This window comes from Thunnus albacares, chromosome 5, assembly GCF_914725855.1.
Source record: "Thunnus albacares chromosome 5, fThuAlb1.1, whole genome shotgun sequence".
Classification (NCBI taxonomy): domain Eukaryota; kingdom Metazoa; phylum Chordata; class Actinopteri; order Scombriformes; family Scombridae; genus Thunnus; species Thunnus albacares.
In genome coordinates, this window is record NC_058110.1 from 7,304,644 (window position 1) to 7,331,743 (window position 27,100).

The following is a 27,100-nucleotide window of genomic DNA, read 5'->3' on the forward strand; positions in this document are numbered from 1 at the left end:
GTAATCGGCACTTCTTGGACATTTTACAGACCAAATGATTAATTGAATAATTGAGATCTGCAGATTCATCTATATTGTAGATAATCATTAGCCGCAGCCATAAAATATATGTAAGTACCATAAATGTATTTGAAGTCTTAATTATGTTAAATAATAACATGAAAAAAAATGTCTTAAACTTGAATTGAGACAAATGAAACTATACCCCTCACACCCCCCAAAATAGCCAGTAAACATTTAATACTGTGGTTCACTCCTCTTCATATTTTTTTTTTTTGCATATCAGCCCACATCCATGAAAAATAGCAATATGTGAAAGTCAGATATTGGCAGATAATATCAGCCTACCAGCCATTCATTACGTAATAGCTAATGTCTTCCTCTCCTCTTTGATAAAAACATATTGGGGAATATCTTCCCAAAATCTAAAAGAATAAAGGCTGTAATATCATTTGTAACTTGAAATCATTCATCACTGTCCGCTCAGAAATGGCGTTCCATCAACATTTTACCACCCAGCACCGCGCGGCGTATGTCGTATATCGGCGCGCTCATGTTTATGTTATATCCATGTCACTGTCACCGTGTATGATGAGTCTATTCCACACACCTCTGATGTTTTGCCACAGCAGCTGAGGGGATTACTCCTCAGGCTACAGAGAGAGAGAGAGAGGGAGAGGGAGAGAAAAAGCATAACAGAGTGTGAATTGACCATAAAGCTCTGCCACTCTGAAGGGATTAGAAGGGGTTAAACTGCAGGGCGCGATAAAGGACCGGTATTTCTCTGTCACACACTTTGGTTGCCGTCGTGTACCTGTGTGTTTTTGTGCATGTGTAAGAAAGATGTAGCATGACCTACACCAACCACCATCATCACGCTTGTAGATGTGTACGCGTGTGTGCGTGCTTCTGGATGTGTGTGCATGTATGCGTTTTTGAAGAAGCATGTGTGTGAATGTTTGTGTGTGTGTGTGTGTGTGAGAGTGACCTATAACTACCATGGGGCAGGCAGGCAGTTCCAGAGCCGAGCAGCAGGGGATTACTGATGGGTTTTTCTCTGCATGCTGATGCTCAGAACCGGGGAAAAAAAAAAAAAATGTTGCATGGAGAGAGTAAAGAGGAAGAGGAGGAAGAGAGGGAGAGCGTGTGTTTGTGTGCTAGTGGGAGTACGGGCGAGAGGGCAAGACAGACCGAGTGAGGAATTGCCGCTCGTGCTGCTATTTAAGAGTGACTTAGTGGCTGTTGGGGTTGTAACATACCGCAGGAACACAGCGCAAATCCTCGGTTGATCATCAGAGCTCTATACACTGCTGTTGCGACAGTGATGTTTTATGTTACGTGAGATGTATGAAGAAAAACAGACAAAATGAACTCCCTCTCATCATAAATTAAAGACTTGAATATCTGTTTTCTGGAGTAGGAACAAGTCCACCCCCACTAACACTGACTGGAACATAGAGATTGTTATTCCAGGTGAAGAATTTCTTGACAATAGATGTATCTTTTTCTATTTATATCTATTTCTTTTTATTTTCTTGCAGCTTCCTACACATTTTTAAACATCAAAATACCACCGCCACATTATTAGCTGAGATCTGTTGTTTATTATAAACTATGGCTGTCACTTTTTCAAAATGTCAAGTTCAAACGAATTCAAACTAACAAGTAATTACAACCCATATACGAGGGCTGGATGATTAATCAAATTTTATTTCCAATTATGATTTTGGCTTCCAGTGATTATGAAAACAAGATAATGGAGGTAAAATGATTATTGTGCTGCGTTCCGTGATTGATCTTGTTTTGTCTTGTGTACAGTGGCGCGCTTTAACCCCTCCCTAAAAACCCAAACTCACTCTCACTGGGAATCCAAACAGGAAGCGAGACGTGAGAGGCGCGTAAGCATGTTCTGTCTGTTCAATCCATACCGACTCCGACCTGCGTTCAGGTCATATTTCCCTGTGAGGTGTCATACAACCGCACTATGTGTCAGTCAGACGAGGTTGTATTTATTATCTTAGTTAGTCTGATAGGTCAAAAAGCGTGCGATAGGTCACGCTGATAGTGAATTTTAAGAATACCTCCTGCTGGATCACAAGACAAACTACTTCAAGTGCTCTGCTGTGCTTACAGACTGTCTGTTTTGAATTCAAACAGGTCATTACAGTTTGAATATTTCATTTTTCCCCATGTTCAAACAAAGTTCAAATTTCGAATAAAAAGTGACAGCCCTACTATAAACAGAGGAGGCCATGATGGACACTGTCTAACACATTTAGAGCTGACATTTCCTAAATTAAAACCACATCTCCCGTAGGCCCCGTTACTTGTCCTTGGAAAGGAAAAGGCAGATATAAAGTTGTGAAGTAATAAGACTCTTTGGTTCTCTCCTTTCTCTATTAAAAAATCTTGCAAAACAGAAAGAGTCTCTTGGATAATTCAATGATATTAGCCTACAGCTTTATGTTATGTTCTTGAACCACAGCAAAGTCGCCGGATTCATGATTACACAGAGCTGTATGCTTTATTGATTGACAAGATAAGGTAGCTGAAGAGGAATTGGTTATTTGGTGGCTCAGGCAGCATGCTAGTTAGATTAGTATGTTGTTTGCAGGCTAGTTATCTTAGCATGCTAACTGGCATAACAAGCTGTTTGTTGTTTGGGTTAGTAAGCCACTCAGACAGTATGCAGGTTAGCTTAACATTCTTTTAGCATGCTAGAATGTTAGCTTAGTGTGCTAGTTGGGTGAACATGTTGTTTGTTGGTTGCTTCATTTGGTGGCTAATTAGCTTAACATGCTGTTAGCATCCTAGTTTGTTTAATGGATGTGCTAACCTTAGACAGGAGTGTGTACTTTGTCGGTTGCTAAGATGATGCATCTGAGGGTGGTTGTTTGGCTGTTGCTTGGTGTCGGTCTTTCATGCAAGTGACTTATTGTGAGAAATGAATATGCTAATTATTATTCCAAATGAAAATGCTACGCACGTCACCTTTACATTATTCTTTTCAAATCACCCGAAGACATGATCTTTGTTGCTTTTATGAGGTGGATTCTCAACACTAGCAGTATGCAGAACTTTGCAGCACTGGCTGTGCTTTCAGACAGTCCATTCTATGCTCTCTGCTCTCCCCTCTTGTCCCTCCAGGTTTTGGCAGCCCTGTTTGGGTTCTGGAAATGATTACCGTGCCAGACAGACCAATCAGATAAGGCTGTTACAGCGGCTGCAGAGGGTCATGGGTAGGGGTGAGAGGTCGCATTCCTTTCTCTCAGATTAGATCCACTCTTCACACTGTTAACACTGTAAACTGTCACAGCTGTGTGTGTGTTTGTGTGTGTAAGTGTGATTGCACCAAAATCAACGTGGTGCATAATAATTGTTTCAAGAAGATGCTTTGGTGATGTCATAATGAGTCACTGACAGTCTTGCGCATAACGTGCATCATTATTGTACAGCAGTAGGGGGTATTGCATAAAAGAATGACACATTTGGTTTGTCATCTGGAGGGAGCCACTAGAAACCAGAGCTGTCACCTGCTAGCTCCTCAACTGGGCCTTTATCACATAGCATATTTGGTTGTATCAGTGATGTCACACTCATACGTCTACATATCCGACTCAGGAGTGGATCTGAGTTTGCTTTATGTGCAGCTGTTGTTCTCAAAGTCAAGCTGAGCCAAATTGAGCCATTCCAGGCTAAGCTTCAACATGGCTAATGGAGCCATGGATTTTTATGTGTTTGTCCTGGTTCAGTGTTTCTGGCACTTCGCTTCACGCTTGGAGTCACAGCGCATTTTTTCCACATTTTGCAGGCTGGAAAAAGAGGCTAGAGGGCCAGAGCAAGGCCGGAACACACACACACACACACACACACACACACACACTCACACATGCAAAGACACACGTCTCCATTCATGTCATTGCCCTTGGTTGACCTCTTCACATGCACATTTGCACATGTGCACATGTTGACTCAGCGACGTCTTCAGTCACTGAGTCAACTTCAGTATCGTTTTGAGTGTTTTAGCGAGTGAGCGAGTGTTGAGTTTTAGTCACATCAGAAATCAACAGCTTTGCGTTCAGAGAGCGGCCGCTGGTTTGGGATATTTGTGTGTCGATTGTGTTTACATGTACGGCTACTGATGTCCTGTTTACATGAAAAGTGTGTGTGTGTGTGTGCTGGAGAAATGTGTCAGCTACAATGACACACTGAAGGGGATTACTTTTCAAATGCAGTGAGTATATCACCTCTGTTCAAACAACTGGCTGTGTTAGTGTGTGTGTTTGTGTGTGTGTGTGTGAGAGAGAGAGAGAGAGAGAGAGAGAGAGCCCTGGAGCTTAGTGTTACCCCACTCCAGAGGTCTGTTAGGGAAATGAATGGGGTTGATACTGAGAGGGTCCAGCACATCCAGATTAACAGATTTTTATCACTATAAACGGAACTCGTTTTCACAATCTTTGGAGCTCTCCTTCTCATTTTCACACACACACACACACACACACACAAACACACAGTCACGCAGACATCATTAGTATGCATCACATGAACAGTTTCTTTTTACACTCTCTCACTGTTTAAGGATGGATCCTTTTGGACAGATGCTGCCGGTTCGGTCACATGACTTTATTTCTTTTGCTTATGTTGTAGATGTGACGTTTTGCTTCCCTCACTGTCCAGTCTGAAGTTCATCTCCATGTTTTTCTTACCTCCAAAAGGGCTTGAATAATTACCTTAATGTATGATCTTAATTTAAAGTTATTTTTCTTCCTGGAGCCTCTTTTTTCTTGGGTCTAATAGTGCTTAGAGAAGCTGCTTAGATAGTGCTTTGTTTCTGTATATGGCCACACTTTCTGTGACATCCCCGTCCTGTTATTTATGCATCTCCTCCTGCACTTTCTTCTTTCTTCAAGCAAAAAAAAACACTGGCCGGGCTACCTCAAGGGATTGCGTTTAGGTGGAAGCCATTCAACTAGAATTTAAAAAAAAAAAAGAGCTCTAGTGCTCTGTGACGGAAATGTTCAAAAAGCTTATGGAGGCAGGCAAAAACAAATAAACAAATTGAGCCTGTGAGAAGATAGTGGCCCGATGCCAAGTTCCAGGGACTGAAAAAAAAAAAGTATATCCTGAGTTGATTGAAAATGTTCCAAAACATTTGAAATCAGGGGAGGGGGGGGGGGTGGGGATGGGATGCGAGGCTTGTGACGGAAGCTATCACTTCTCTAACACTGGCAACAGCAACGGATATATGTTCACAAAAATGGAATATGGCCCCTCATTCTGTGCCAAGAAGTCCTGGCAAATAAAATGAATGCTTGTTTTCAGACTGCTGGTTTTAGTTATACAAAACATTTGTCAAAGGCAGAGATGCTCTAAAGGCAGATATATTCTTATTGGATGAGTTGACCCTGAAAACTGTTAGTTTTACCTAACTCTCAGAACGGAGTGTTAAAGACAGATGTTTGGCTGAAATATAAAAAATGGAAATAATGTATTTTTCTTTTCATTTATCACCAGAGCGTTCACCATCATAGAAAGTCAGCAGGCCAGTTAACTCGCTGTCCGTCACAACCTCGGGCTTATAGCTTTTAATTTGAACTTTGAAAGGTCAGCTATGATAACTAGTCACACTGATAAGTCGTAACCACTTTTATGATCCGCTTTAGTGCGTCGCTCTGATGTTACAGCCGGTTTCAGCTCAGCGAACGATATTTCTTCTTCTACAACGGCTTCATAGAAAAAAAAATCTTTGCTTAACTAAAATCCACTGCAAATCTGCAGCTTGTATAAAATGATGACTCATGTTATTGGCCCGTTGCGGTTAGGATACTGACTCAGTGCGTGAGTTACACACACACACACACACACACACACACACACACACAAAAAAAACGGTGCTCATTATATGAACACGTAGGCCTATGCTGCTCTCATATTGCTATAAAAATAAGCATAATCTTGCCAGTTGGGTTCGGTGATTTCTTACGTGTTCGGGGTGAATCAGCTTCTCTCAAGATTTTTTTTGAATCGGCTTCGTTTTAGTGATTTAGCCTCGGCCTTTTCCCCAAAAGGCTCTCCTCATATGACTGAAGCATTGTAATCTAAGCATCAAACATTTTCTTCTCACAATCTACGAAACATAAAATATTACGACTAAACGACCTGCGCAGATTCACAGTATAAAAAGTTTCAGGTGACAGTGTGTTTTTATTCGACTGTTCAGGTGTTACAATGAAATGTAGTTGAGCAGAAACAGAAGAAGAAGAAGAAGCGTTGCCAGCGGTCACTGAGGATGCTCAGGGCTCACTGGCCACATGGGACGGTATCATTGCTCCCTTAACGTGTATCATTCCTGTTCAAACAGTATGATGGGGCGTGACAATAGACAGCCAGGGATCAAACTTGTGTTGCAGAGATCAGCGAGGCAGCTCGGAGCCAGAAAGGTGTGACCCGCTAAAGAAATCCGATGACTCCCGTCGGTTGGACGAGTGCAGCGTGAGGTCACCACCGAAGCTGGAAATAACAATCTCCAAGACGTTTTTAGTTTCCGTTTCATGGGATCTCTAATAACTTCAGAGAAGTACGCTTTCATGGCCAAGTGTGAGACTAAATGACTTGTCAAGATGGACTCTGCTGTTAACAACCTCGCGAACTCCTCTGAATATCTTCTCTCAGCGTCCTCTGGGGGTCGTGTCTCTCAGGTCAAGGGTAGACAGCATGTTTACAGTATTGGATTGCTGCCTCGGAGCAAATCCGCAGAGACACGGTCCCTTCTGTCTCTGTCTCTGTACTGTATCTCTCTTCCTCTCTCTCTCTCCCTCTCTCTCTCTCTCTCTCCAGGCCAGGCCTTTTCTGTGCTCTCACGCCCTCTCTGACCCCCAGGCCCAGGGGTGTCCCCTCCACACGCCTGAGGGAAAAACTGTCTAACAGCAGCATCAGGAGGACTCTAGCTGTAACTTAGTCCGACTGAATATTTATTCAGCAGCAGCAGGTCTCCGGCTGCGGATGGATGATATGAGAAACACTGATATTTCACTGTGGAACAGTATTTTCATTTTCCAGCGTGCTCTTGGCCTGAGCTAGACCAGCTGGTCAACAATAGGAGCACCTAGTGTGTGCATTTTCCATACTATTCTCTCAGATATGTAGAATTACTCTTGATTTTTAAAAGGCTGCTCTCACCTGAGTTTGATGGTCCTCATTCTGTTTTCATTTTAAACCTTTTATCCTTTATTTTTCTGTCAGTATTCATAATTTGATTTCATATAATTCATTTGAACATTTATGTGTTCTGATATCTCTTATTTTTTTATTTATTTTTTAATCTCCATCCTTTATTTTTTACCGTTCAGTTTTTAATTTCTCCCGCGCAGCACTTTGACACCGTGTTGATAATTGCTTTATGAAGAAAGGTTATTATAATCATTGCTAAAGAGGGCAAGCAATCACAATAACAACAAGCAAAACCCTATCATTTGAATGAAAAGTGCCTTTTTTTTTTGTACGCACTTGAATTATGATTTCCTTACCGAAAGAAAAAACAAAACCAAGGCGAGTTCCAGTACATCACCTCTCTCAAGCAGGACAGCTAACATATGCAACTGATTATTTATGAACCCCTATGGGCGTATGCCTGCCAAAACCTACACTACAGTGCTGCACCCAGCTGAAATATTGCCTTAAGGTTAACAAGAGCACCGCTTGAATATCTATAGCGGTGTTATAGAAATGCAACAAGCTTTGGGCTGAGTTTCAAGTCCACATGCCTGAGATAAACACGTCCAGTCAGAGAGCGTGACCGCAGGCTTCAGATGTTATGTTAACAAGGGCAACGTCAGACGCTGATTTGGTTCAGAAATGAAATGTGTGTCAGTGGATTAGTTTGCACACGTCCCTGTGCAAAGTCCATATGCGTCAGTATCATGTAAGTGTGTGTTTATGAGAGAGACCTTGACAAGGTAACGAGAACGCAAGAAAAGGATGTTATTATTGTCAGGTATGAGTGTGTGTACATAGTGTGTGTGTGTGTGTGTGTGTGTGTGTGTGTGTGTGTCCATTTATAACCATGAATGTCCATCTTATCAAGTGATTTAGTCACATATCATTTTTAAGATCATTCCACTTATTTCTTTCACATTTTCGTTTGTTTGGAATATTCTTTTTTTTAAAATCTTGAAATAATAAAATGAAAACAAGACAGAAGAAGGCAGATCATCCACTGATCAGGATGATAACTCTTCTTCTAATAGACTGATTTGAACTAGAAATTAGTGCAGAAATTTGAAGTGGACTCGTTCAGATGGACAGTGTTCTTGCAGTGTTCTTGGTGGTGATAGGAAGGATTATAAACTTCCACTAACACATCATAAGCTCTTCACGAACTAAGTCTGAATGTGTGTCCTTCACGTCTGCAATAACACCATTGTGATGCTAAATTGCTTCTTGTAGGGAAATTATCTTTTTACTTGCCCACAGGGAGGTCAGAGGTCAGGTTCAGCTGCAGAGCAGCAGCCCCGGAGCTGGTAGGAATTCAGCGCCTTGATGGTTTTTAACATTGGGAGCTTTAAGTTGAACGATTAATCGCTATCTACACACCATAATCAGTTCCTCTCTTATTCTGTCATAAAAAAAACTCCTTGAGGATGAGAACACGTGTGCAACTGTTAAATCCTTCCCCCCTGTGAGGCCGCGGCCTTGCAGCAGAACTGGAATGCCGTCAGTTCTTAGACGTGATAATCAGAACCAGATTCAAAAAACGCAGCATCCTGTCCAATCGCAATCAGGCCAATGCGATGCCTCAAGAATTCACCCTCTTCCTCTCCGACTCTAACCTCATGTCAAAAACGTAGATCCAGATTTGATTAGCAATGCAATTAGAGTAGTGTTTCTTCAGCGTTTTCATGTCACAGCCCCCTGAGTAAAGACAAATTAGACTCCAGACCCCCATTTGATAAGATTTGGTCCCAGGGATCCTATAAGGAGAGAGGTCTGTTGTTGATTTAGTGTCATATTGGACTGAACTGAATTGCATGTCTGTCCAGAATGTAAACAGGGGGGGGATGGTGCTGCTCAAAGTGGCACGTGAAACATATCAACATAATTAAGTTATGGTAAACCAAGTTTTTCTCCATTCTGATGAAGAACCTCTGGATCCCGCTCGGGGGACACCTGGGATTTATTAAGATCACCGTGACAACCACTATGTTAGAATATATTTTGACAGGAAGGGAGAGCAGGTTAGAAATGTCTCTGTGGACACGTATCATACAAGAGCAGAGAGATATGTACTCAATCAGCTTTTGTCATTGTCACCTTCAAGCCCCCAACTCACAGCCTATCAAATTTTAGCGGGGTGTGATGTCACTTCCTACTGAAACAGGCAACATTGAAGAAGTTTAGGGCTGCAACTAAAGATTATTTTCATTAATTCATTTCATTAATTTGATGATTATTTTCTCAATTAATTGATCAGTTTTGCAGCTCTAAACAACGTTTCCATGACTGTGATCCTTTGCTATTAATATCACTGTGGAAAAGCTCCTTTGAGAGCACTTTGTCAATATTATTAGTGCTACTACTAATGAAACAAATTTATTCATACTGGTGTGGAATCTAATCAAAATGTCACATTGGGATCGTTTGGGGTTAAGAGCTTCTCAGTTTCAACAAGAAGAAGCCAGTGAGACGCGGTTGCTCGTAGCGCTTTCTTTGTAAACTAATTGCTGTGAATGTTATTCAGATGTGGAAACACTGCAAACGTTTGGTTTTGCTGATAGAAGCTGCTGCTGATGTTTAGCATCTTTAATGCCCGTTTTCACACCGTAGAATGATCCAGAAAGCCTCGAGAACAGTGTTTAGAGCTCCGGATATTCAAACATTCCTCTGGAAAAACTGAATGATAATCAGTGCTGCAGTCAATTAATCAATCAGAGAAAATTAATCAGCAACAATCAGTTATTTATTAAGTTAAAAGTTCACCGGTTCCAGCTTCTCAAATGAGAGGATTTTTGCCACTTTTCTCAGTTTTATATGATTGTAAATTTGGTCAGAAAAAAAATAAGCAGTTGGAAGACGTCACCTCGGGTTCAGTTTACAAAAGGACCATATGAGCTAGCTGATTTAGTAGTCTGACCCCTGTGGACAGATGGAAGAGGGCAAAAGAAGGTTGGATTTACCAGCAGAGAGGAGGAGGAGGAGGAGGAGGAGGAGTGTGATGGGTTAAATGTTCTGGATTTAGAGAAGTTCTTCCTCCATCTGATCTGAACTGCTGTGTGCACTTTAATAAGCACTTTCATTTATATTAAACATGCAAATGTAGCCTTTGCAAGGAGATTGATATGCATGGAGGATATGTGTGTGTGTGTGTGTGTATTTGTGTGAGTGTGTGTGTGTGTGTGTGTGTGTACTACTTTATCAGGGTCTTCTGTTCATTAGCCCAGTGTAATTGTGTTAGCAGTGTTGCTGGCAGGGCGGGAAGAAAATATCTGTGTGTAAAGGTCACATCAGAGGAGAGATGACATACGGATAGATGACACACACATCGTAGCACACACACACACACACTCTCTCCCTCTCTCTTCCTTACTCTCTGATGCCCGTGAAGACAGCTCTGGCTGCGTTTTGTGAGTATGTGTTTGGATGCCTCTTCTTGCCCTAAGGTATGCATATGTCTTTGTGTGCGTGTGTAGGTGTGTGAGCGCCTGATTCAAGTGGCATTGCTTAATCAAGTGTGATATTCCTCCTCTGTAAGCTTGGCATCTGCATGTAGGCAGCAGAAAGAGCAGTTACATTATCTCCCGTTCGGTGTGTGTGTGTGAGCGTGTGTGTGTTGGGTTTCTTTATGTGTGTACAGCTTCCATTTTGTCGCTTGTCTTAGAAACATACAGCGTTTTTTTTTTTTTTTTTTTTGGATTAAATAATCAGATGAAAAGCAGAACGCAGTCCAAAGTAGAACTCAATCTAGCAGTTAACACATAAATGCTCAGAAGAGAGGATTAAAAGCATCAATAGCGACGTAAACCGTAGTGACAGTATATAAATACATAAACATACCCGCAAATAACTTGTGTGAAAGCACTCTTGCGTGATCGAGTGCGCTGCTTGTAGTTCTCCTTATGAAATGAAATAACATCCTGGTTTATAAAAAGGTAATTGACACATCGCAGCAGTTAGGATCATTGTATTTCCTGCCTACCTTTACATGTGGGTGTTTAAGTGCCTCTCCTTAGCGCGCATATATGCCGTGTTAGTGCAGGGTTATTGGAACAATAGCTCTTGGAAATATTATAATAATGACAATACTGTGATCCTCTATTGGTCCATGTAGAGAAATAATCTTTTCAGGTCAGAGTTCATAGTCAGAGCAGGAGCTGGAGGAGAGTCAAACTTCCAACTTCTGGGATTTCTTTCCGGCTGTACTTGCAAGGAGATTAATTGCGAGCTCTACAAGGTTCTACTCTAAGGAAGGCGGCTTCCTGAAACCACCTGAACCAGCAGCAGGTATATTTCCAAAACCCACCCACCATTTGTACAATTTTACCAAGCAGCTTCATTTTTAGAACCAGAAAGGAGCTTCAAATGATGGTTGGTCACCTGCCAGAGTGGCTGACGGAGTAGGTAATTACCAAAAATTTTCCAGCATTTGGCTCATGGCTGCTGTTAATTTTTCACTCTTGTAGTTACACTTCACAGCCAAGAGGCTTTCATCGTGATTATCTGCAGCAGGAGTTATTTTACCTGATATTACCTCTTTAAATGATTGAAACACGCTGGTAGTGTTCACAGGAGCAGTAACAAGCAGAGAGGACCTGCTAGTTCAGCTGACCATAACGTTAGGATGACACCCATAGGTGAGTTCAAAGTCAAAGCAAACTGCTTATCGACAGAAATGTCAGGTAAATCGTGATTGTTAGTATAAGAGTGTTTGAAGCAAATAGTTCTATATTTCCTCAGTGTATGTTCACATAAAGTTTATTTAAGTTAGTTTCATTTGATGCACATTTTAAACTGTACATCATGCCAGGAATTGTCAGTTCTAATTTTAGTAGCTGACAATTATCAAGTGACAGATAAGTGGTTGGTATCCCAGGGTTTTCCTCATCAAATTGATATTTACCAAAACATTAGGAAAATGTAAAGCAAATACATTAATCCGAGTAGCTGTACGTGCTCAGCAGTTAACAACCACACATGCTGGGAATTCAGCGCGACAGAATGTATGCTGTCATTACAGAGCTATTGATAAAGTTGAATTAAAAGTCACTGACTTGGAGAAATAAGCTCTATAATTTACAAAGCGCTCGCTCTCAGAAGAGAGCAGCAGTAAAGACAGAAACAGCACTGTGTGTATTTGATGCTACAGCAAACAAAGAACAGACGGTTTAAACATCTCCGCGGTCACAGTGAATGTGCAGCTTATGGTCAGAGAGCCTGTAAATGATCAAATCCAAGCACCTTAAAAAAAACACATCATCATGCACGCTCTGCAAACACAACCAGGACAACAAGCCTTTTGGTTTTAGTAACGTAACACTGGGTAAAGATTCAAATCTGCGAGGTTCAAAGGTTCAAACCAAGAAGCAGGAAGTTGACTTTAACAATAAAAGTGTTGGCATAGAGCAAAAATGATCCAGAAGTATAAACACAAAGACATTGTTTGGTTTAAAGTCTTTGTGTGTGATCTTTATGTCATTATGGCCGCGTTTGTGTTTTCATATCTGTGCAGCATCATGTAACGCTCTGCTTCCTGTCAATCACCCGACACCTACAGGAGGAAATAATGGTTTCCATCAGGAAATGATCGCCTTCTTTGTTTTCACTTCTTTTCGAGTCTGAGAAAAAAAAACACTCAGGATGTCATCTAGGCTTGGAGACTTGTAATGTATAACAGAAAGCCTGTGTTACAAACTGGGGGGGTGTGTGGAGTTTGAAAGACACAGACAGGCACCGGCAAGAGATGGTCTAATGAAGGAGACACTATTGAGTTGCATTGTGGGAAGTGTAGGATGGAGTGGTTTTGGAGCTTGACCCATTTTGGGTAATAAAAGTTTGGATATCTCACATAACTCACTTGAGTATCCCTATCCCCTAGCAGTTGTGATGACAATGAATAAATGTTGAAACCATAGTTACATATGCTACAGCATGCATTATAAACTCATTATAAGTGACCATAATAGCTTATGTTGATAGAAAATAAGAGAAAATCTAACTGTGGGGAGTGTATATGAATTCATCATCTATTTAACATTTGCATGATTTTCATGATTTTCACTTTTTTTCTATGTCTATTTAAGATGTTGCCGCCTCCATTCAACTTGGCTAATTCAGTATATTCTAATAAAATAAAAAAAAAAGACCTTTATCATTAACGCAGCTCCTCTCAGTCTCACGCAGGACAGGCGTTGCTAAGTCAGTGCATCGGCGTCCCCGCCCTTCCTAACGGCGGTTGAACATTTGTACTGACAGCCCCAGTTTATAGCCGGTGTTACAGCACCACCGCGACAATAAAACAGGTTTCTATTGCAGCTCGAGTATAAAGTCTCTCAACCAAGATAGATGGTGATATTCCTCTCGCCTCCAGATATGAAACTACAGTATGCACTTAGTTTCCCATCTGTCTCCACACAGACCTATCAGCAACAGTAGGGGACTCTTTTTTTTTTTTTCCTTCCTTCTCGCGTCCTTGTGTCAGTGTTTCTGTACTGTGTCCTTTTTCCTGTTTGCCTGCACACTGATTCCAATGCAGCGATTTTCTTCTTTCAGACTCTGATTGAATGGGCAGTGCGGTTCCTTTTTTTTTGTTTTCCCTCTCTCCATCTCTCCATCCTTCATTGCTCTCTCCCTCTCATTTTCTTAAACTGCAAAATTGCTGTTCTGCGGTTGGGAGCCAGCTTCGATTATCTACGCCAAATTCCCTGATAAAGAACTGTGTTTCTGGGCCTATTCAAGCACTTAAAGCCCCTCTAAATGGCTTTAGCTGCAGGGTCTCCTCTTTGGAGACTACACACACACACACACACACTCGCAAACACACGCACACAGACACACACATTCTCTTCATTGCAGTGATTTCAACCCCCATCATGGGAATGATCCGACTGCAGAGTAATTTCTTTTTTTTTTAAGCTTCGTCAACACATACAAATATGTTTCGCTGTTTTTGTCTCTCACACACACACACACACACAAAAACATTTCTGCCGGCTCACAGCATCTGTTAATATGCTTTCACCCGTGCTGGACAATTAGTATGTGTTTGCATGTGTGCATGTGTTAATAGAACGCTTCCTGTTTTAAGAAGAAGACATGTTTGTATAATTGCATAAAGGAGATCATCCCCTCGAAAGTGTTAAAGCAGGAAGTAGTAGCACAGCAACAAGGTGTAGGGAACAGCATGTGGTGGATTGATAAAGCGTTTGACTTTGACATGGAAAAATGTGGTTCATGTCCCGTCTCCTACGCAGAACAGACCTTAAGATTTTGAAACCCGCAAAGACCAGAAATCGCTGCATCGAACGACAACTGACAACACTCTGGACGACAGGTAGACAATGATTAGAGTCCCACGAGAACACCAACACTCCCGTATTCCCATAGCAGAATGCATGCATTGCTAATTTGTGCTGTGATTGACGCACAAAAGGTAAAGAAACAAATAAGAAATGCTTCATTTGAACGAGACGGTGGATAGTTGAAGCCAAATGTAAAAATGAAACATGCATAAAATAACTGATGAGAATGAGGTACTAGATAAGAATCCTTCAGCAACACATTGTATGAGTTTTGTGTGGATTAAAGGACACATAATGTGTTAATTAGTGAGGTTTAGAGGTGGATTTTTTTAACCTTTGGACAGAACCAAGCTTGCTGTTTCCCTCTGTGCTAAGCTAAGCTAACAGTCTCCTGGCTGTAGCTTCATATTCACACTCTCCCCCGAGATCCAACCCCTCTACATGCCCGACCAATTTGTAGGAGCCATAAAAATAAAAAAAGAACAGTCCCATCCCTAATTTGAGTAATCACGCTGTTGTTTCTGTTTGTTTCTACTCATGTGAAATTAGTTTGTATAGCTGCTTTTATTCAGAAGAGAAAGTGCTAGAAAAGGAGAGGTGGGAAAACACTCACTCACACACACACACACACACGCACACACACACACGTCAGGTACCAGTTGATGGATCTAGATATTTGTAACAACAAAAGAGTGGCAGCACACTCATAACTACAATGAACAAAAGTTGCTATTGACATTTCTGCAGATAAAGAATCCAAACAAAACTGTCAACTTTTCAACAAGCATGATAAAATGTGAATGATATTTTGTCGTGGTGAAGTAGATCGCAGAGTGTTTTTGCACTCCTCTGATGTATGACATCGCTGAGAGATGAAAACAGAACTAATCATACAAATATGTCTAACCTTATAGGAATATAAATTAGGGATGTGCAGAGATCTCAGTATTTGTATCTGTATTTGTTGAGGCAGCAAAATTATATGTATCTGTATTTGTATTGGAATAAAAGTGGAAAGGAGAAGGGGAGCAACAGGTTATGGAGAGTCCCATGGGAGCACTTGACTTGTGTTAGTAGTTGAGCTTTATCTCTGGGGAACACCCCCAACAAATAATTTTTTAAATATTTGTATGAAACAAATATTTGTATTAAAACCCACTATTTGTGGTGTATATATTTTGCCATTTTTGAGGAAGTTCACCGCCAAACTTCTGAAGTGATTTCAGCTGTTTCCTCGTATTTTGACCAAAGAAATCCAAAATATCAACTGGAATCAAATCCAAATATTTTTGGAGCCATCATGTTGCTCCGACATCCAGAGATCCGTCGTAAAAGCACAGATACCAGTTTCCCCACTTACAACTTTATAATAGGTGTTTTGAGTGAGAGGCATTAATAAAACTCTCACTACTGTACATCACCGCAGTCATTATCACCCTCTCCACCTACATGTATAAATTAATAGAAAGTGCTTCCCTTATTAATGGGAGTGTGCCGAGCCCTGTGAGAGTGCCAGTCTACACATGCGGAACCGTTAGATTGAAATGAACAGAAAAGAGCCATTTAAGAGTGAGGTTTTCTTTTTTTATTTTACATCTCGGACAACAAGGTATTTTATTTTTATCAGCCTCGTTTGATGCCATATGGTGTTCACACGCAGCTTTTTTAGTTTTTAGAGGAAAAGGTCCGAGTGGCTCGTCATGAGGTATTGCACTTATAATTGCATCTCATGCAATTTGTCCTTCAAAGGTTGTGAACACGAGCATACTACAGTCGTCAGGATTTTACTTTATCGGGAAAAATCCTTAAATCCCCCCCACTCCGGAGAGCTTGGAGACAGGATGAGCATATTGTAGAGGAGACTCAGTCAGATTAGGAATGATTAAGGCTCGACTACTCAGCTCTGTGCTGCGTAGATTTGTACTGCACTCGTCTGAATGAGTGACGGCCGAGCCGCACCTGTCGGCGTGCGACTGTAAGTGAGGGGTTTGTATCTATGATGTTCATGCATATGGACGCGTATCCGGGCGGGTTCGTGGGTCGATAGCTGGTGTGTTTACAGATGTACGCATACAGTATGTGCTCCTACATGTAAGCATCCCTGTGCTTCCCTGAGAGTCTTTGAATATTTCTGCTGAATAGAGTGGAGTAATTGTATCGTCTGGGTAATCCCTATTGTTGTTGAAAACAAAAGCGTGTGTGTGTGTGTGTGTGTGTGTGTGTGTGGATGGGGTCTAACCACGAGGAGCTATTCTACGTTGAATGATTGCCACACAACATATAACAGGATGTGTGTGTGCAGTGTGTTTAGTAGGACTGATGTTAAACTGGCAACTATCAGCTGGGCTGCCTACCACTCTGTGTGTGTGTGTGTGTGTGTCTGTGTGTGTGTGTGTGCATGCAGCTGTCTGTGGGGTCAACGTGTCAGTCGTGGAATGTGATTGTAAATGAACCACTGTGTCCCTGCAGCCCACATGAGCACACACACACACACACGCATGCTTGCACACACACACAGTCCAACCCACATTCTCTTTATTCCTTCAGTCTCACAGAAGATACTTATTTTATTTAATTTGAGTCACACCAAAGTAGAGTCACAGGGTCCAATCAGTGTAGATGAGGTGGTGTATTCTCATGTATCTTCATACGTAGTTTCAATGTGTTTCAGTCGAGCAAAAGTTCTCCTTCTCATTTTTAATAGTAGTTAATCATGTTCCTCAAGCTCTCCCTTCCTCCTCGTCTTTTCTCTTCTCTCTCTCCGTCCGTCTGTCTCCGCCCGCCAAAGAGGAGGCTGTGAGTCGACTACAGTCTGCAGTATTAGCACTAGTCAATATTACGCCTTTCGGAAAATGGATCCCAAATAGAAATCTCCTCACGTTCAAGTGTCTGCCCACCTCCTACCCCTGTTCTCATATCTCCTCCTCTGTCCTCATCTGACCTACACTGTGACTTTAACTTTGCTACCATCTGTTGAGAGAAGCCTGGAGTTTTAAAAAAAAGGGAATTGATCAGATCAAATTCTGTATGCATACTCTGAGATGTTTTGCTGCATCTAAGCAAATAATTTAGTGTTTCAGGTCAAACTTTTGCAGAAGCAGAATCCCCACGCAGAACTTTTTCAAATAAACTTTCAGGTTATAGGATGAATTACGATGTAATGCAAGTTATTTTTTACTGTTATTTTGAATTTAATTTTATAGCTGTACGTGTGCGGTTGCCTTATCAGGTTGAATAATATAGTTTTTATAGACCAGATGAAGAGGATTCAGAGGTAAAAACTACTGCATTTGCATTGGAAAATTTGCAGTTTGCAATTTGCATTTGTATATGCTGTTTCCTGGCTACAGACACCAATTAGTTACACATCAATTTTATTTGTATTGCCCAATATCACAAATCACAAATTTGCCTGAGGGGACTTTACACAGTCTCCAGTTTCTCCCACCGTGTTTGTCATTCCTTTATCGACAAAGCTGAAGGGACTGTCGGTAATGAGGAACAGTGTCTGTCCGTGACTGACTAATCGGTGCAAAACAGCATCTGTCTCTTCTCCTCTCAGAATGAACTTACTGAGATCTGGCATGACCCCAAGATCATGGAAGAGCTTTGGCCTCACACACACTTGTAGCCACATTTTTTTTTTTGTTTGTTTTTTTGGAGGAAATATCAGGTTTTGAGTTATATTTAATATATTTACAACCAAAATCCAACCAGAACAAAAGTTATACAGCCAAAGATGATGTGAAGGTCATGGAGTATCTTCGGGAACTTTTGGAAACTAGCTTAAAAAAGAAAAAAATCTGTCCCTGGGATGAGAAAATTCATGCAGACTTCTTGACTGAAGTGATATTACTTCAATAATATTACTTACAGTAGGACAAAGAAGGTAAACTGGCAGGACACACTTTGAAAGGTCAGCAGCAAACGGAGTTAAAGTTCAAACAACTTTTAGTGCAAGGTGTAAAATGACTTGAACTTTTAGCATAAGGTCTATAATCACAGTAGCATTACAAATCCCAGGGTACCGCTGCTGCAAGGTTCAAGTCATCCATGGCTTGAGCCGAGGCAAATCATTTACGCCCGTGGTTATATCCAAACCTCTAGGTTCACTTGTTTTAATCAACAGGGTCATAAATAAATGCAGGTGAAGGTATCGAGTGGTTCAATTCCAGCTCATGTTCTCCACATTTTCTCTCTCCACTGCATCAGAAAAAAAAAAAAAATCTGTTTACAATGGAAAGGATATAAATGTAAATGTTTAGACTCTGCCTGTGGTTTGTACAGTCGGGCTGCCGTTACATATGCTTTGTGTACATACGGTTCATGCGTTGGCCGACGTGTCTGGACGTGTGTCCGTGTGTGTGTTTGAGTAGTAAATAAGATTGAATAGATGCAGGATGCACACACACACACACACGCACGCACAAAGTGAGGCCAGCAGGCGTGGATGTGAGCTCCATGCTAAAGAAGTGGTGTGTATAAATTTGCCTAAGTGTTTGTCCAAGGTCTGTGGCTGTGTGTGCAATCGATGTGCCAACAGCAATAAATCAGTGTGGGACAGACCTGAACGCCTCTACAGCTTCATCTGATGTGGCAGGTGGGCTTCAGGATTGTCCTGACACACACACGCATACACACACACACACACACACACACACACACACACACACACACACACACACACAGTCACTGAAATGAAGGCACGACTGATTCAAGGTTTTCTGGATCAGATAAAATGCTGATCTGTGTGTGGGGAAAACTGATGATATGATATATCAAATGATAAATGAAATGGTCTCCATGATTGTAATCAATTGTATCATTTATAAGTGACACATAATGTGACTGGAGGAATGCACTAATTCTCATATATCTATGAGATGAATACATAACAATAACTGTGAAATCTAACTATATTGCAAGTTTTTTTTTTTTAAGAAAATACCCACAATATTTAATAACCGCACGATTCTATCATAAATTGTTTGATTAGGAATGCGTGTGCCACAGCAGGAGGAAAGTTTGAACCATGTTAGAATATTCTGTCCTATTTTTCAGTCTTTTTTTTCTTTCCATCTTTGTGTCCACAGTCTTTTTTCTAACCCATTTCTACATCCATAAACTCGCATTTTTTCTCATTTTGATCTAATTCAGTCATTAAAGAAAGACTTGTAAATCAGAAACGTGTTTTTCAGTTTGCTAATCTCCCTCATGCTTCTCATCTCTTTGTCCCAGTTTAGTCAAACAGCTCCATCAGCTCTCAGCTCCACCGGCTACTACAGCTATATGGTCTCTGAGTCTTCATGCGCTGCTCGGTTTTCACTTATTTATAGAATTTATAAAATACATCAGAGAAGGTGAGATGAAATGTTTCAAAAATAGCCCGCATCACATGTCATTTAGTGTATTTTATTTCATTTTATTTCCTGCTTCTGTTGCTTCAAGAAAATCCTAAAATCAGTGAAAGCTCAAGTAAAATCAATCACTCGCATCTCATTTTATTGTATTTAATACCAGTGGTGTGTATGTGCATGGACGTGTAGGTGCTTGTGTTGTTTGGAGTGTGCGTGGGCAGCTCCGTATCATGTCAGTTATGTCTGTGAGTGAGTTGTTGTGTGTTGAGGCGTGGTGAAGTCAGCAGGATCTGAGAGAGAGAGCGTGTGTAAAAATGCTTTTGACCACATACTGTACGTGTGTGTTGTATGTTCACATTTTTTACGCGGGTGTGTGTCCAAGATGCTAACAGTGGCTGTATTGTCCTGCTGGGACAGGCAACAGCATCGTCATCTGGGCCACTGTAATCATGGCTGGGCTGGAGATGAAAGACACTATTGACAAGAAGTGAAGTGTTTGAGGGAAAGAGAGAGAGAGAGAGGAATGTAATGAAAGAGTGGAATGGGAAACAGCAAAAGAAATAAGAGATGAGAATAGTTTGCTGTCCAAACTCCATTATGAAACAAGCCTTTGCCTTGTGCTCTGTATTTAGGTGAGCATAAACCAATTAAGAGAAGGCTGGGTTGAATGTGTGGTTGGTTTAAAACAGTTCAAAATGATCCTGGAAGATGACATCAGTAAATTAAATGTCTTCTTCTCATGGTTGAGCCCATGGATGTATTGTGGCAACTGGATACCCCATCCCAAGATGGTGCTCATTCTTTCCGATCAAAGTTTCAAACCAGGTGCATTCACCAAGAACATTTTTCTCTTCCTGGTTTGCTTCCACTTTGTGCAGCCACTATGTGCATTAATGTAATTTCCATTGCCCCATTCTATTTGTCTTTCAGACTTCACACTGTCATCTACATAAAAATGGCGGGGAAAAATATGGGAAAAGAAAAATTATAGGATTAAAAGGAGCTTTTACATCTTCCAAAGTTGGTAGGTGGATTCTACTCAAGCTCTGGTCCTCTACCAGAGGCCTGGGACTTTGAGGGTTCTGCGCAGTATCTTAGCTGTTCCTAGGACTCCACTCTTCTGGACAGAGACCTCAGATGTTGTACCTGGAATCTGCTGGAGCCACTCTACCAGTGCTCCGATCACCACTGGCACCACTGTTGCCTTTACTCCCCACATCTTTTCTTGCTCCTCTTTCAGCCCTTGGTATTTTTCGATCTTCTCGTGCTCCTTCTTCCTTCTTCTTGATGTTGCTGTCGCTTGGGATTGCTACGTCTATTACCACTGCCTTCTTCTGTTGTTTGTCGATCAACATGATGTCCGGTTGGTCAACCATCACCAGTTTATCAGTCTGGAAGTCCCACAGGATCTTGGATTGGTCATTCTCAACCACCTAAGGAGCTGTCTTCCATTCTGACCTTGGGACTTCCAGCCCATACTCAGGGCAGATGTTCCTGTACACTATGCCAGCCGCTTGGTCATGGCGTTCCATGTACGCTGTTCCTGCCTGCATCTCACACCCTGCTACATATATATATATATATAATCTTGCTACTCAAGCATTTTACCTACGCCATATAGCCAAAAACAAACAATAGAAGAGCAATGGATTCATGTTGAAAATGCACAAGTCTATCTCAAAACCTTTTTTCATACATTTTTTCAAGGGATAAAAACATCAGTTCTGTCAATTTTATGGCAAGAAACCGAGCAGCAACATGGAGAAGAATGAAGAGTATTTTGAGTGAGCTTTTATGAGTTCCAAAAAATACTTCTTCATGGTACAATCTTTGGATAGCTCTTCAAAATTCACCATTAAGCTGGTCTACATAGAGGGATATAGTTATAGAGACAAATTAATGAATTGAAACAAATGTATTTCTTGGAATGATCTACAGAACAAATTTGGTTTGTCTAATGAGGATTTTTTTCAAGTATATGCAGCTCAGAAGTTTCTTCCCAACCTTTGATTTATATTCATTTGAACAGCAAAGTAATTTAGAGGAAATTAGAATTGATTCAGAAACAGGTATTAAATTAACAGGTAAAGTTTACAGAATCCTGCATAAATCCTATTCTGTACATACTTTGTTGCACTGTAGAATACATTTGTGGAGAGTAATTATATTAATTTAAGATGGAGGGAAAGATGGTGGAATTTAATGTGAGGTATTACAGACAATGAAATTTGCATTGAATCCAATATAAAATAATATACAGAACCTACTGTTTTAAATATGGAATTACAAATTCATTGAAACACGTTTTTTTCCGGACTGGCTGTATATAGAACATTGGCTATCAGAGGTATTGGGAATGAAATTTAATTTTAATCCATCACTTTGTACATTTCAAGATATGAATTCAGCTCTACTAATACAACTTTATTTGAGCCACACCAAAGTCATGAAGCTAAACGGAGAAGAAAAAACAACCCGAAACTGGTTGTCAACCAGTGGAGCTGGATACATTTTGTCAAAACAAAATGGCTTTTTCATAACCATGACATTAATCCACAAACTGATTAAAGAAAACATTTTGCTAGTTCTCAGCTTTTGCATTTCCCAGGCAATCTCGTGTTCCCAGCACTTTGCAATCAAGATCACCATGTTTAGCCAAATGGATTTGCTCTCACATGGCAGACACCACTAGTTAACTGAATTTCATCTTCTGTCCCATCCCCTTCCAGAGATATTGAAGTGCACATCGCTTGCTTTCAGGGAAAATGAACGGAAATGGAGACGGTTGCTTGGATAATTTCATTCGTTGGGGCTTGTCAGTTAGAGATGTGGTTGGCGGTGATGAAGAGTTTTACAGAGTGATCAGTCTCTGCTGGTTAGAGGACAGCGTAACGGTTTCCTAACATCAACAAATAGTGTGAATTTTGGGTTTCAGTAAAAGGGGGTCCAACTCTGCTTTGAACTGCAGAGGCAAACATCCATCAGCTTCATCACAGAATGATGATAATAATGGCAGCAGTGGTGATGGTGATGATTGAGCACGTGAAGCAGCCATGTTACTTTTGCACTAAAAAGCTCAAGACTTTAACTGCGCCCCCCCCCCCCCCAGTGCATTCTGGGATAAACTCTGGTCCCCAGTGACCCTGAACCGGACAAGCTGATATAGAAAATGGATGGACGGATGGAATGGAAAATAGATGGATGGTTCATCTCCCTTTCTTTTTTCTTCACAGTTTTTTTTTTTTCAGTTTTCACTTATAGCAATCTTTCTCACCATCTCCACTGCCTTTATATTGAACTGGTACAGAGCCAAATAGCTTTCACTTCTCTCTCCCTCTCACTGTCTCTCCCGTTTTATCAGGTTGGACCAGTTCTCTCCTTCTCTCTCCCCTCTTTTCTTTTTAGAAGCAGGGTGCCTGTATTTCTCTGCTCTGTTGCTCTGTAGTAAATATACTCTAGGATTCTCCCTGCAGCCCTGCTTGTAATTTATGGATGTTTACCTGCTATCACGATGCTGCACATCAGTGGCTCACCCTGTGTGTGTTTTTGTATGTGTGTTGTGTGTGTTGGTCTCCTTTTTTTTTATGAGTGTTGAATGCGTATGCTGTTTAGAAGTACATCTATACATATGTTTTCCTACTTAAATACACTCTTCTGTCATAGGTTGCATATTTGTGCATATTCGAGATCGAGGATGTATTTTGTGTGTGTATGTGCACTTTGTCTGCTGGATCCTTTAATACCTCCAGACAATCAATACACAGAGGAGCAATGTTTGGCCCTGTCTTCTTTTAAAAGATGCACTCCATACAGTGGTGTGAGCCAAGATTCGAGAAGTCAATAAAACAAAGCTGATAGTGCCCTCATTTGTTTTTTTGGACTCCAGCATCGAGACCTCTGAATCCGAGGCTGTGGGCGAATATTTAGTGTCTTTGTCATTTCGATACAAACAAATTAATCCTTTTTGTCAGATCACTGGAAGTGCAACACATGATTCCATGAATATATTGACATCTCCGTTTGCTAAGATTTTTCTTTGTGTCTATTTCTCAGGGCTGGTGGCAGATGAGGCTGAAGAACAGGGGATGAGGTTATAAAAACAACAACGGAGAAAAGAGGAAAAGAAGGAAGAGGAAGTCGATTACTTGGAAACTCTTCTTTTGTATCATCATACCTTGCAGTCCTGTAAGGCTCTGACTGACCCTGCAGAGGATTACACGCTCAAAAATACACGCCAAAACACCCACACGCTCGCACCTCCCCTCCCCTCACCGCCATGTCCTCCCACCTCAACCCGCCTCTTCTCATCCTCCCCGTCCTCCTCCTTCTGCTCCTCTCCCTGTCCATCCCCTCCACCTCCACCTCTCCTTCCTCCTCCTCCTCCTCCTCCTCCTCCCTCCTCTCCTTCTCCCCACCGGAAGGAGGTCTCACACATTTGGTGGTCCACAACAAAACTGGCGAGGTCTACCTGGGCGCTGTCAACTGGATCTACAAGCTGTCCAGCAACCTCACCAAGCTACGAAGCCACGTTACTGGCCCTGTCACGGACAACCCTCGCTGTTACCCTCCGCCCGGTGTCCAGTCCTGCCCCCACGAGCTGGTGCAGACCTCCAATGTCAATAAACTCCTGCTACTTGACGCTTCCCACAACCGCTTAATTGCCTGTGGGAGCACTTCCCAGGGAATATGCCAGTTCCTGCGTCTGGATGATTTGTTTAAGCTCGGCGAGCCCCACCATCGTAAAGAGCATTATCTATCCAGTGTCGCCGAAGCAGGCACCATGTCAGGCGTCGTGATCTCCCCGGATCTTTTTGGCGGCGGCGGGAAACTTTTTGTCGGCACTCCTATCGATGGGAAATCAGAGTACTTCCCGACACTGTCAAGCCGCAAGTTAATGTCCAACGAGGAGAACGCAGACATGTTCAGCTTCGTCTACCAGGACGAGTTTGTCTCCTCGCAGCTCAAGATTCCCTCAGACACACTGTCCAAGTTTCCGGCATTTGACATCTACTATATCTACGGCTTCAACAGCGAGCAGTTTGTGTATTACCTCACCTTACAGCTCGACACCCAGCTTACCTCGCCAGATGCAAGCAGCGAACAGTTCTTCACCTCCAAAATCGTCCGCCTATGCGTCGACGATCCTAAGTTCTACTCCTACGTTGAGTTCCCCATCGGCTGCACCAAGGACGGAGTGGAGTATCGCTTGGTTCAGGATGCTTATTTGGCCCGACCAGGGACCCGTTTGGCGCGTTCGCTTGGTATTCCAGAGCATGAGGAGGTTCTGTTTACTGTATTTGCCCAGGGACAGAAGAACAGAGCCAAGCCGCCCAAGGAGTCGGCTTTGTGTCTGTTCACAATGAGACGGATAAAGGAGAAGATTAAAGAGAGGATTCAGTCGTGCTACAGAGGAGAGGGGAAACTCTCCCTGCCATGGCTGCTTAACAAGGAGTTGGCCTGCATCAACTCGGTGAGTGTTCGTGACTCTTTGTTTTGTGATTATGATTTTATTATCAAGAGTAACCAATTAAAATGATAAAATAATCCTGATTGTGTACAAACGTATGGTTCGCACGTGTTCATTTACAGTTGAAAGCACACAAAAGGCCAGTTTTTTGTACAGTGTCTAGTTCCTGGAATAATGGGTCTATTAGTGGGTTTGTGTTTTTGCATTAGTTTCTACTTCAGCTGAATAGACGTTGGACAGCCTATCCCTACTTTGAACCTTGCCAAAAGCATTTTAGTGGTCATGGTTTTAGGGTGTGTTCAAACTAAGCATGTTGTGAAAGGTCATGTCCAGCTCTGAAACACGTTCTCGATTAATTCAGTTTGTTTGTCCAGGTGAGACGTTTGCTGTCAGGTGGCTCCAAGTAATTACCCTGTGATGCCTGTAGATGCAAATATCTTCTGAGAACTGCTGAGCAATTTCTTTTTAGTGAGGACAGAATGGATGCCAGACTTTTGGAAACCCCCTGAAAAGACAAGGGTTGGAGCAAAGACCAACACTGGCCTAATGTTTAGCTAAAATTTCCAGAACTTCCAGTACATTTCGCCCCCGTACTCTGTCCACCACCCCACACACAATGCCAATATCTCTACCATGGCAGGTCACCAAAACTTTTTGTGCAATTCAAAGCTGTTTGTGCATCCATTTGAGTGTCCCTAGTTGTCCTATAAGTGGAAAATATGAATTTCAACAAACTTCAAAATGCAACAAAGTAATATTTTCCATTCTGGTTTGGACCAAAGCAAACAAACTGTAGGTGTGATTGCACATTTAGTGCCCCGTGTTATAAATGCTGTTTCAGTGGCTTTTCCAATCCAGCATTATAGCACTAAGAGAGTACGTGGGCAGCAAATTAAGTACATTTACCATGATCTCCTTAAGAGAGCGGCTATATTTATTATCAGGGTATGTTGAAAACATGCATGACTGGATAGTAATTAACTGAAGGGTTCATTTCTGTAGTGTACCTGCAATATAGTAGCCGATGTTTTCTCAAGGCTTAGAAATCCTCCATTCGCCAACTTTTTTTCGCCCCCTTTTCAATGTTTCGAGCCGGCATTGAATAACAAAGTGAAAGAACTACTACTTACTTCTGATTGTCAAATACTGCAGGACAGGACATGACAGGGAGGACAGCTGTCTCTCTGAGCTCCTGTCTATTAAGTGGGAATAATTCAGACTGTCCACAAATTGGGGTTGGCTTGTCTTTCCTTTTCCTAATAGACGAGCTGCCCTACGGGTGCCTGAAAGACATAAGTGTGTGTATGTGTGTCTCACCTGCTCCCATCACCCACATGTCACACACACACACACACACACACACACACACACACACACACAGCTCTGTATCCTCATGAATAATTCACCTGGTCTCACCTTCTGTTATTCAGTCGGTGCTCCATAACAACCTGCCATAAATCTCTGGACTTCTCTCCACCTCTCTGTCTCCATCTCCTCTTTCTGTCTCTGCTATTCCATCCCCTCTTTCTTTATCCATGTCTTTCACTCTATCCCCAGCATTTGCATAAAGAGTTCTTTCATTTCGCTAACCCCATTCTCCCTCTGCTTCTTCTTTTATCTTCCTTTTTTCCCCCCTCTGCTTCTGTCTATTTCCTACCTCCGAATTCATCTTGACCTCTTCTCCATCTTTAGTATTTTAACCTTTAACCCCCCTCATTTTTTTTACAATCTTGTTCCTCTTCTTCCGCGTTAGCCTCTTCACTCTT

General features: G+C 41.7%; 1 protein-coding gene across 8 annotated transcripts in view; it reads left to right on the top strand.

The window, feature by feature from the left end:
* The window catches only part of LOC122982113 (plexin-A1-like), a 265,073-nt gene that overhangs the window by 15,567 nt on the left and 222,406 nt on the right, over positions 1 to 27,100 (top strand). For 6 of the 8 annotated variants that reach the window (XM_044351146.1, XM_044351141.1, XM_044351145.1 and 3 more), the window contains exon 3: positions 23,921 to 25,337. In XM_044351146.1, coding sequence (XP_044207081.1) covers positions 24,144 to 25,337 — 1,194 coding nt within the window. In that variant the 5' untranslated portion in view covers positions 23,921 to 24,143. Of the gene's footprint in view, positions 1 to 3,147; positions 3,246 to 11,778; positions 11,847 to 23,920; positions 25,338 to 27,100 lie in introns of those variants that run through there. The other 2 variants (XM_044351142.1, XM_044351144.1) reach the window with 2 other exon arrangements.